At 34.1% G+C, this 12,694-nt stretch overlaps 1 protein-coding gene across 1 annotated transcript; it reads left to right on the top strand.

Moving 5' to 3' along the window:
• Positions 1–58: 58 nt before the first annotated feature.
• Positions 59–11,400, top strand: LOC127710696 (60S ribosomal protein L23a-like). Its single transcript, XM_052216633.1, has 5 exons — positions 59–131; positions 1,313–1,535; positions 3,815–3,991; positions 6,253–6,322; positions 11,339–11,400. The coding sequence occupies exons 1-5, from the start codon at positions 101–103 to the stop codon at positions 11,351–11,353; spliced, it is 516 nt and encodes a 171-aa protein (XP_052072593.1). The 5' UTR covers positions 59–100; the 3' UTR covers positions 11,354–11,400.
• The last annotated feature ends 1,294 nt before the right edge of the window (positions 11,401–12,694 follow it).

Here is a 12,694-nt window from a genome sequence, read left to right as displayed (position 1 = left end):
CCAAAATATTCCGAACGAAAGGAAATATATTTTAATTGGCGCTTGCGCAAATGCGATATTGACCACGTGGGAACATCGTTACTTCCTTTTTAAGTTCAATATGGCACCCAAAGACAAGAAGAAGGGTGATAGTGAGCAAGAATATAGTTTTAATGATGAATAATAAAAGCTATAGCATTTACATATTTTCAGCTGACATATCATTTACATTTCTAATAGCTTACACGCATAATAAACGAAATCATCGACTCATAAATCGTGAAATACGAATCAAAATAGATGCAATAAAAGGGGGAATCTCGTACACGTGCTTATGGCTATGCATTTTTTCGACATCTGTAGGTTTGGACCAAAATCAATAATTTTCAATTTTCTCTATGGTAATTATTATGTCAAAGTGATTGAATGACAACTTTATTTCTGTATTTCAAGAGTACCAAAAAGTATTGTAGTCATTCAAACGGGTTTCAGACTTCATTAATTGCTAATTTTTAGGTTAACAGTAACAACTTTTGTCATTACCAGTAAATTACTATGGGAATAAATGACCTTCAACTATGAGGGTGTGGGGTTATGATTATTTCCTTAAAATATTTTGATCCCTATAATTTTAATAAAAAAATAATTTTTAAATTGCTTATAATCTGAAGACGTGAAGTGTATTTCTGATTGAGAGTTTTGCCTCTAATGTTCTTGAGAACATATTAGTGCATTGCAAGACAGAAAAAAAAGACAAATTGATGCTTGCATGGTAAATTTTTTTTAGAATAAAAGCTTGATAAATATACAAAATGAGCTACAATGTAATGTACTTCTAATTGGGGTTTATGCATTGGTGAATTTTTGGGGCAAAAATTGTAATCCATCAAATTGAATAATTAATTGATACACATGCATTAAATTTGTATAAAGCACTGTCACTGCAGATTATGCAATCATTTCTTTATTGAAAATAACATCTTTTTGTGCTACTAATTGTTCGTATAAAATTTAGAAAAAGTTTGATCTTTCATCTTAATCGTGTTTTGTAATTTCTAAATAAATGTACATGTAATGATAGTGTCATCATTGTGTATATAGAAAAAAATCAATCATGTTGCTTATCATATGACAAGATTGCAGTTCCTAGCATTAACTTAATCAAGTCCACCTTAAATGCAGGTTAAGAGGTGTTTTGAGACAACATGGTTTATTATGCAATATCCAGATTTTATTCTGCATGTTTGAGTGATTGAACATGTATTTTTCTTGGAAGACACTCACTTCATCATGTATAATAAAATATTTGAACTAACCTTTTATTTAATTGTAGAACCAAAAAAAGAGGGCAAAAAGGATGCCCCAGCTAAAGTGGCCCCAGCAGGCAAATCAAAGGCTAAGGATAAAGCCATGAAAACCAGAAAGAATGTGGTGAAGGGTATTCATTCAAAACGTAGTAGGAAAATTAGGACATCAGTACATTTCTACAGACCTAAGACACTGTCACTTCCTAGACAGCCAAAATATCCAAGGACGAGTATACCTAGGACTGATAGGTATTGTTCAATTTTACCATCTTAATATTTTTTAACGTTATAAAAATAAGGTTTATTTTTATGCCCTGCCTTCAAATGAAGACAAATGGAGGAGTAACGTGTACGCTTAATACAACATCAACTTTTCTTGCCACCTGATTATAAACCTGTAACCATCTCATTAATTGTTTTGTCTTTTGAAATTTAGTGCTGGTATTTGGCCAGTAGTGCCAGTGGTATAGTGAATAGAAATTTAAAGTGCTGAAGATGTATGTGTTAGGAGTACTTATGTTGTTCTCCGACTCATTGACCTCTGACTCTTCATCCTCCTTTGCTGAACAATTATTTTTCAGACTAAAGTTAAAAATCCAACTTTAAATAAATATTTTGGAGTGCTTAAAATTAATATGTATTAAACTGGCATGGTTCATGTCTGTCATATTTGTTTTTCGTAAATTATTTTGTTTTGAATTAGGCTGTTAGTTTTCTCAATTGAATTATTTCATATTTTTCATATCGTGCCCTTGCATAGCGACTATACGGTATGGGTTATTCTCATTGATGAAGGCTGTACAGTTGCCTTTAATTGCTAACATCCACTTTATTTGAACTTTAGTGGATAGTTGTCTCATTTGCAACCATACCACATCTTATTTTTATATATGCACATTTAAAAAAATTCAAAGCAAACATTTATTTATAGAATGTCAGCTTACCTTAGTTACCTGGTTGACAAAACCATACAAAATTGAAATAGGAATAAAACATAAGGTAGTTTATTGTTCCTATGCTTTGATTTTCAGAATACTATACGACAGGTAATTTTGTAGAAGATGTCTTCAAAAGATTAACTCACTTTTGCTTGTCTATAAAAGCTTGCTGTTAAGCATATATATCTGAAGCCTTAAATGTTGAATTAAGTGACTTTTGAGAAGACGTTAAAAGACATTTCCCTATTATATGCTTTCCACTTAGATTAATTTTCAACTGCTTATTTGATACCTTATCAAACATTTTCCTTCCAAATTTGGGGGGAAGGGGGGAATAGCAACTTTTAAGAAAGAAAGAAATGCAGTAACTGCACTAGAACCCAAGTCAAGTGTTTCATGCTGTGAAAAACATACCTTGTCCTTGCTTAGAATTCTTTCAGTATAATCATGTCTAAAATTTAGGATTTATCGAAAGTGCTTGTCAGCACTGAAGGGTAAAGATTTACTTTCATTTTGCAATTTATATTGAATTGCATTTTGCTAGACAAGTTAAACATTTGATTTGGAGTTATCTTCATTTGTTTATGATTGTACATTTGTGGTTGAACCTATTTTTATAACAGATTAATACACCATGCATTACTTATGTAATTTTTAATAAAAAAATGTTTTCTTGACAAGTATGGGAATTTAAATACACATTAAAATAATATGTACGACATTGACTGGATAGGATCCAAAGAATGATCATTTCAGTGCACTATTTTGTTTGAACTAGCAAAGGTAGTGATCAACCTTGGAAAATATAGATATCAAGTCAATACCATAGGATTTTTATTGCATTTGATGTAATCTTTACCCCAAAAAAATAGATAAAAATTTATTGTGTTGTTTAAAACTTTACATTTAAAACACACCTCAGTAGTAGAACATAATATCACTTCTGTTTTGGGAAAATGTTAAGTCTTACATGTAATTGTTAAATAATAATGTTTTTGGCAAATTTGCAATGAACAGGTACTGATTCTTGGGAAAGGTTTCATCCTTCGCAATATTTGAAGTAGGCATGAAAACCACAAAAATTTGAATTTCATAGGCAGAATTGAAAAATAAATTGGATCTGACATACTGTATATGTAAAGGGAAATTTAATAGACAATAGTAAGAAACTAAAAAAAAAAAGGAAAATGTATAGTCTATTACAGCTCTTTTCATAATGCTAGCAAGACAAAGATTTGTTTGGCTTGCTTGCTTTGTTTGTATCAATGTTTGCTCAAGCATTGTAAATAAGATTGACATCTGAAAACAACATAAAAAGGCAGATATAAACTTGTATACATTATATTTAAATTTGATTGGACATTGTCAAATAATCAAATTTACCTATGCACAGGTTTAACTCCGCCCTTATATTGTTTGCAGATGTCAATCTTAATTACAATGCTTGAGCAAACATTTATACAAACAAAGCAAGCAAGGCAAACAAACTTTGTCTTGCTAGCATTATGAAAAGAGCTGTAAATAATTTATTGTGTGTGATTACAAAATTTGTTATATGAACCACATAATAAGTGTATTTTGTTTTAATAGATTAGACAAATACAGAATTGTGAAATTTCCACTGACCACTGAGTCTGCCATGAAAAAGATTGAAGACAACAATACACTGGTCTTCATTGTTGACAAACGAGCAAACAAACCACAGATTAAACTAGCAGTGAAAAAATTATATGATATTGATGTAGCTAAAGTTAACACATTGATCAGGTGGGTAATGTATTTAAACATTGATCAGGTGGGTAATGTATTTAAGGCTTGTGGTCACCAAAGTAGCTTTTACCTGTCAAACTTTGTTTTCACACAGTAGCCCTAGTTGTTCTGAAGTAAAAACAAAGCAGTCACTGATATTCCTTTAATGCAAGAAGGCCGCTATTGGATAGATTTCTTACTAAGAGCTTTTGCAGACAAGTCCAGAGACTTGCAATTTTTGTCCAAGGCAAGTCCAAAGAGAGACCATTTTTGCAAAGGCGAGTCAAATAGTGAGAATAAAACAATGTTCTTGCTATAATTTATCATTTAAGTCTCCAATACATGAGTAGGGCTAAATGAAACAAACTGTAGTGAAATTTGATATGTTAAATATGGTTGAATATTGGCCATTATTGACAATGGGCATAGACTGCCGTATTAGGGATACAGACTCTTATAAAGCATGTACAGTCGAACTGGGTTGTGTCGAAAACTTGGATGAGTCAAAGTAATTTCTCGGTCCTGGTAAAATTCCAGTTTGATCAATGCATAATTACCTCTGATGAGTCGAACTCAGTTGATTCGAATACTCGGTTAAGTCAAGTAAATTTTATAGTCCCGTCGAAGTAAAATTAATGTAAATTGACCCCGATGTCTCGAAGTTCAAAAGTAAGAATTTTCAAAAGATGCAGACCTAATGATAAAAAATCAATTCGGATGTATTTCTTATGTAACCTTATCATTTTCAAAAGAGATTAAAGCTGAGTAAACATACTTGTTTGTATAACAGTTAAAATTACATGTTTATAGTGACCGATAATTAACACCTTTGTTGATCGTTCAAGCGGAATGTTAGTGTGTTGAACATTTTTCACCCGAGATAAAAACGAATCGAATTTAAATGACCCAAGCCGAGATTAAATGAATCTTTAGATTTAAAACTCATTAATTACAATACATAAAAGGATTAGGACAATTATAATAAATTCATGATAATTTAATGTAAAGCAGACGACCTCATCAGAGACCATTCAGAACTTATTTCGTACCGCGAGTGATTTCATAATTTATAGTGACTGACCTTTGTAAATATTTGTGTAGATTATTGATTATTTTTGTGCATGATTTGTATCTGTACTTTTGTGTTTAATTACTACGAAGGACCAAAAATGGAGATTGAATACACAATCCTAAAGTGTCATATCGAAAAAAGGCACACTGTTCATTGTATCTAGTTTACATAAATCTCATACCGTATTTCATGCATTCAAAATTTATGACGGCACACTTGACCTCGGATGAGTTGAATACTTTGGTCCGGTCCCTTTGACTTCGACACAACAAGGTTCGACTGTAGTTCCATTAGTTAGCTTTAGGTTATTAAGTTGGTGCACCATGTCTGAAATTGGATATATTATACATTGTACATGTATTACTGGAGAAAACCACAAATAAACTAATGCATAATATGTTCCTGTAAACAAAAATAAGGAAGAATACAGACGGCAAATAGTTTTGTAGCGAAATGTTAATGATGTTTATGTAGGCAAAGAAACAAGATCCCAAATGAAGATATACATGATTAATTTTTTATTCATCATTCAAATCTTGCCATTTCTCGGTTAGGCTTAGAAAGGTTAATTTTTATGCCTCTGATTCAGAAGTTGTGTGATACCAGATATATGTATGAAGTTAATAAAACCATTTGAATTACAACTGAACATGACTTACCTATTAAAGGAATAATTCACAAATCTTAACCTCAACATAATATGGCAATCATATATAGCAAATGTTTTAACAAACACATTTTTGTTAAGGGTTATCTCATTGGAACATAGATGGTATACAGGGAAGGCACTGACAAAATGGGGTAGCCACCTATAGAAGCAAATTTATAATTCACCTGCATTTTCACTGTATTTGACACCCATCAATAGTTTTGGAAGTTGCCTTCTGTGTTTTCAATGTATGCTTCTAAATATGCATTGATTGTTTCCTTTTCATATTGTGTTACAGTCTAATATAATGGTATTACCCTTGTTGGTGATGCTGTGACTACAGGTAATTGTCTTATAATCTTATTCAAGGAATAGCTTTCCATCTTGGTCCAAGGCAGTTAAAAGGTAAAGAAAAATACTGAATCTAAACCTAGAAAACACACTATAAAATGACGTTAAACCATACAACACACAGAAAACACACTATTAAATGACGTTAAACCATACAACACACAATCTCACAGAATTTAATAATAAATTAGATGATTTCTATTGTAGACCCGATGGAGAAAAGAAAGCTTACGTCAGACTGGCCCCAGATTATGATGCATTGGATGTTGCCAACAAGGTAAGAAGCTAATAAGTTCTGAATTATTGTAAAAATGTTTGTTGAATCTTTCTTAGTTCAAATAAAAGGCAACATACACTCAATTACATAAAAATGAAAGGATTTATACATTTTAAGTTGTTTGCATCTTGTCACTTGCTCAGAATTATTTCAACAATGATCTGCAAATCGAACATTTCACATAATTTATTATCTAAATAGAGCCATGGTGTTTACAAGGAAAAAAAATTGTGTTTTCATCAATATTCACTGATAAAAGAATATGAAAACAAATTCCCATCATCCATTGATGTCTCTGTGCTATACATCAGAAAAAGATTTCATGTGGATTAAGTATCATTGAGATAATCTAACGAAGCCAGGTGTCAAAAATAAGGTTTCTAGAAACCATTATACGGTCCTCAGTGTTGAACAAGACCCAGCATGATGTGGCAATAGATATTGTGTAGCCCACATCTTAAAGTGAATGAATTCCGTCATGCCCACTGAATAGAATATCAGTAAATGTATAACATTTAAAATTAAGATTTTTTTTTTTAACATTCTACCTGATTATTATATGAAATGTGAACAAATTTTTATACGACCGCAAAAAAATTTTTGTGGTCGTATATTGGTATGACGTTGGCGTCGTCGTCGTCCGGCGTCGTCGTCTTCGTCGTCGTCGTCCGAAGACACATTGGTTTTCGCACTCTAACTTTAGTTTAAGTGAATGGATCTTTATGAAATTTTACCACAAGGTTCAATACCACAAAAGGAAGGTTGGGATTGATTTTGGGGGTTATGGTAATAACAGTAAAGGAATTAGGGGCCAAAAAGGGGCCAAAAATAAGCATTTTTGTAACTTCCAGACATAACTTGTGTGTTAGTGTATGGATCTCTCTGACATTGTACCACAAGGTTCCATATCACTAAAGGAATGCTGGGATTGATTTTGGGGGTAATTGCCTCCAAATTTTAGGAATTAGGGGCCAAAAAAGGGGCAAAAAACAAGCATTTTTCTAGTTTCATGACAATAACTTGTGTGTAAGTGTATGGATCTTTCTGAAATTGTACTACAAGGTTCCATATCACAAAGGGAAAGCTGGGTTTGAGTTTGGGGGTAATTGCCCTAAACGTTTAGGAATTTGGGGCCAAAAAGGGGCCAAAAAACACATTTTTTTCTAGTTTCCAGACAATAACTTGTGTTCAAGTGTATGGATCTCTCTGAAATTGTACTGCAAGGTACCATACCACAAAGGGAAGACTGGGATTGAGTTTGGGGGTGATGAATCATAATGGGGGTTCAAAAAATTTTGGGGGGGGATTTATTTTTTTTTCCTTTTTTTAGCTCACCTGGCCCGAAGGGCCAAGTGAGCTTTTCTCATCACTTGGCGTCCGTCGTCCGGCGTCGTCCGTCGTAGGCGTTAACTTTTTACATTTTGAACTTCTTCTAGAGAACCACTGAATGGAATGAAACCAAACATGGCATGAATGTTCCTTATGAGGTGCTGACCAAGTGTTGTTACTTTGTAGCCGATCCATCATCCAAGATGGCCGCCAGCGGGGGACTAAGTTTAACATAGGACCCTATGGGAAATGCATACAAATGACTTCTTTTAGAGAACCACTGAATGGAATAAAACATAACATGGCATGAATGTCCCTTATGAGGTGCTCACCAAGTGTTGTTACTTTGTAGCCGATCCATCATCCAAGATGGCCGCCAGCGGGGGACTTAGTTTAACATAGGACCCTATGGGAAATGCATACAAATGACTTCTTTTAGAGAACCACTGAATGGAATAAAACCAAACATGGCATGAATGTTCCTTATGAGGTGTTGACCATGTGATGTTACTTTGTAGCCGATCCATCATCTAAGATGGCTGCCATCGGGGAACTTAGTTTAACATAGGACCCTATGGGAAATACATACAAATGTCTTCTTTTAGAGAACCACTGAATGGAATGAAACCAAACATGGCATGAATGTTCCTTATGAGGTGCTGACCAAGTGTTGTTACTTTGTAGCCGATCCATCATCCAAGATGGCCGCCAGCGGGGGACTTAGTTTAACATAGGACCCTATGGGAAATACATAAAAATGTCTTCTTTTAGAGAACCACTGAATGGAATGGAACCAAACATGGCATGAATGTTCCGTATGAGATGCTGACCAAGTGTTGTTACTTTGCAGTCGGTCCATCATCCAAGATGGCCCCCAGCGGGGGACTTAGTTTTACATAGGACCCTATGGGAAATACATACAAATGTCTTCTTTTAGAGAACCACTGAATGGAATGAAACCAAACATGGCATGAATGTTCCTTATGAGGTTCTGACCAAGTGTTGTTACTTTGTAGCCGATCCATCATCCAAGATGGCCGCCAGCGGGGGACTTAGTTGAACATAGGACCCTATGGGAAATACATACAAATGTCTTCTTTTAGTGAACCACTGAATGGAATGAAACCAAACATGGCATGAATCTTCCTTATGAGATGCTGACCAAGTGTTGTTACTTTGTAGCTGATCCATCATCCAAGATGGCCCCCAGCGGGGGACTTAGTTTTACATAGGACCCTTTGGGAAATACATAAAAATGTCTTCTTTTAGAGAACCAATAAATGGAATGGAACCAAACATGGCATGAATGTTCCTTATGAGATGTTGACCAAGTGTTGTTACTTTGTAGCCGATCCATCATCCAAGATGGCCGACAGCGGGGGACTTAGTTTAACATAGGACCCTATGGGAAATACATACAATTGTCTTCTTTTAGAGAACCACTGAATGGAATTGAACCAAACATGGCATGAATGTTCCTTATGAGTTGCTGACCAAGTGTTGTTACTTTGCAGTCGATCCATCATCCAAGATAGCCGCTAGGGGGGGGGGGGGGCTTAGTTTAACATAGGACCCTATGGGAAATACATACAAATGTCTTCTTTTAGAGTACCACTGAATGGAATGAAACCAAAACCAAACATGGCATGAATGTTCCTTATGAAGTGCTGACCAAGTGTTGCTACTTTGTTGCCGATTTACTGTTCAAGATGGCCACCAGGATATTTTATTAAATAACGGGACCAATATTAATCAAAATTTGGCCTCAATCATTATTTGGGTATCTGTTATGATTTTTATCTATCTTTACATGATTTCTAAAACCAAAGTAGAGTCAGGTGAGCGACACAGGCTCTTGAGAGCCTCTAGTTTCTTTTTTTCCTTTTTCGTTTCTTTTAAAATTTTCCATTTTAAGTTGGTTATTTCTGATTTATATTTAAAATCAAATAATAATGATATGGTAGGAGATACACACCAAACAGGATGTGTAAATTATTATATAATAAGTATTGTGCAATAGCAAGAAATTTTCAATTGCACAGTATTGCACAATAGCAAGAAATCTTCAATTGCACAGTATTGCGCAATAGCAAGAAATCTTCAATTGCACAGTATTGCGCAATAGCAAGAAATATCCAATAGCACAATATTGCGCAATAGCAAGAAATTGTCAATTGTACAGTATTGCGCAATAGCAAGAAATATTTAATAGCACAGGATTGTGCAAAAGAAGATACTTCCTATAAATTGCTTATTTCTTGACCAATTTCAATGGGGTTTTATTCTTGATTTCATGGGGTTCTTTAATATGCTGAATCTAACCGTGTATTTAGTTTTTGGATTTTAAGCCCTGTTTTTAAATTGGTCCACATTGAGGTCCAAAGGTTCCAAAATTAAACTTTGTTTGATTTCATCAAAAATTGAATTATTGGGGTTCTTTGATATGCCGAATCTAACTGTGTATTTAGATTCTTAAATTTTGGTTCCGTTTTCAAATTGGTCTACATTAAGGTCCAAAGGGTCCAAAATTAAACTTAGTTTGATTTTAACAAAAATTGAATTCTTAGGGTTCTTTGATATGCTGAATCTAAACATGTATTTAGATTTTTGATTATGGGCCCAGTTTTCAAGTTGGTCCAAATCGGGGTCCAAAATTAAACTTTGTTTGATTTCAACAAAAATTGAATATATGGGGTTCTTTGATATGCTGAATCTAACCATGTATTTAGATTTTTGATTTTTGGGCCCCGTTATCAACTTTGTCCACATTGAGGTCAAAAGGGTCCAAAATTAAACTTTGTTTGATTTCATCAAAAATTGAATTATTGGGGTTCTTTGATAAGTCGAATCTAACCGTGTATTTAGATTCTTAATTTTTGGTTCCGTTTTCAAATTGGTCTACATTAAGGTCCAAAGGGTCCAAAATTAAACTTAGTTTGATTTTAACAAAAATTGAATTCTTAGGGTTCTTTGATATGCTGAATCTAAACATGTATTTAGATTTTTGATTATGGGCCCAGTTTTCAAGTTGGTCCAAATCGGGGTCCAAAATTAAACTTTGTTTGATTTCAACAAAAATTGAATATATGGGGTTCTTTGATATGCTGAATCTAACCATGTATTTAGATTTTTGATTTTTGGGCCCCGTTATCAACTTTGTCCACATTGAGGTCAAAAGGGTCCAAAATCAAACTTTGTTTGATTTCATCAAAAATTGAATTCTTGGGGTTCTTTGATATGCTGAATCTAACCATGTATTTAGATTTTGGATATTGGACCATAATAGGTGAATGTCCAATTTAAAATTTTTAAGTTCTTAGACCACATTCAATCTGTGTTAGAAACCTATGCTGTGTCAAATATTTAATCACAATCCAAATCCAAAGCTGTATCAAGCTTGAATGTTGTGTCCATACTTCCCCCAACTGTTCAGGGTTCGACCTCTGCGGTCGTATCAAGCTGCGCCCTGCGGAGCATTTTATTACTAATTGCCCAGGGCTGTTTCAAAATTTATCCGGTAGGGGAATAGAAGGTAACTAAATTAATTAAACAGATGGGGTTTCATTTTCCTCACGATTTGTAAGAATTAATATAACTAAAATGAAAATTTTATCTGTGGTAGTGTATTTAATACTGGAACAGCCCTTACATATACTTGTGCTTTAATATATTTTCTTTCTTTTTCAGATTGGTATCATCTAAAAAGGACCTCATTTTATTTGGGACTGAAATAAAAAAAACAATCTGTATTTTTGTGTATGTTGTATTATGATACATTTGTCCTTGTTTATACTCCTGCAAACATTTTAAGAGTGCATATAAATTGCCATGTCTGTCTGTCCTTCAATTTATAATGGTGTCATATCTTGTGAGTTACTTAGTACATGGATACATCATACCTCGCACAGTTGTAGCATGTCTTGGCAGTGACTCCATGGCCATATCTTGAAGGCCAAGGTCACAAAATACACATATTAAAATGGTATACAAATATTAAAGGAGATGTGGTATACTTGCCTTTGACACAACTATCCATCAGAGTGTGATGTTTATGGTAATAAATGTATGATATAGGACATCCAGGTTTGCTAGCAATTTGTTGGTCGCTTAACATCCAGTGGCAAATATTTCATGCATGTTCAGGACGAGAACAAACGCAATAAAAACAAAAGGTAGGTCCTGTATTAAAGGCCATTTGGGATGAAGGTTAGGGTAAACTAGATTGCCACTGTAAAATAAGTATATATTGGATAGGGATAGTTATTTTGCCTTCCAAAGGCCATCTATGTACCACTAAAGAGTTGTTTGACATTAAGGTTTGCTCCATCTATGTACCACTAAAGAGTTGTTGGACATTCAGGTTTGCTAGCCATGGGTTTTGTAAAGGATGTATACGACAACCATCACTCTGCAGTTGTATCAAGCTCCGCCCCACAGAGCATTTAATTAAAGAATGGACATGAATACGAGATTACTTATTGCGATTTCAGGACGAGGTGCACACAGATATATGCATCAGATATCACAATGCAAGTTATTATTGTGATACTCGCCCAGTCACATTATTACAGTATACAACACCCAAGTTTGCTGGGCATGAATCATATGTATGGTGTACTTGATGGCAATACAAATGATATAGGATATTCAGTATTTTGTAACAGGTGCATTGTGATTGTGGATATAGAACATTTAGGTTTTCTGGTCATTAATTTTGTATGGCAATAAGTGATTGATCAAGGACACCCAGCCTTTCTAGCAATGAATTTTGTAAGGAGTACATTATGGGAATAAATATCTGCTACAGAAGACATGCAGTATAAAAATAAGATGTATGATTGCCAATGAAACAACTCTCCACCAGAAACCAAATGACAAAGGTTAGCAACTAGAGGTCACAGTACGGCAGTCAACAATGAGCAAAACCAATATGGCATAGCAAGCTGTAAAAGGCCCCAAAATGACAAATGTAAAACAGTTCAAAAAAAAACTTGCTGCCTGATTTATGTACAAAACAAACTAAAAACAATTATGATATACTGC

This window comes from Mytilus californianus, unplaced genomic scaffold (genome assembly GCF_021869535.1).
Source record: "Mytilus californianus isolate M0D057914Y unplaced genomic scaffold, xbMytCali1.0.p SCAF_8, whole genome shotgun sequence".
Classification (NCBI taxonomy): domain Eukaryota; kingdom Metazoa; phylum Mollusca; class Bivalvia; order Mytilida; family Mytilidae; genus Mytilus; species Mytilus californianus.
This window is presented reverse-complemented; position numbering and strand designations above follow the sequence as displayed.

Bases quoted from the DNA above. Each gene is read 5' to 3' on its own strand.
- LOC127710696 (XM_052216633.1), top strand. From the start codon at position 101: ATGGCACCCAAAGACAAGAAGAAGGGTGATA. The intron at 132-1,312 runs GTGAGCAAGAAT...ATTTAATTGTAG, and splicing joins AGACAAGAAGAAGGGTGATA to AACCAAAAAAAGAGGGCAAA. The intron at 3,992-6,252 runs GTGGGTAATGTA...TTTCTATTGTAG, and splicing joins AAAGTTAACACATTGATCAG to ACCCGATGGAGAAAAGAAAG.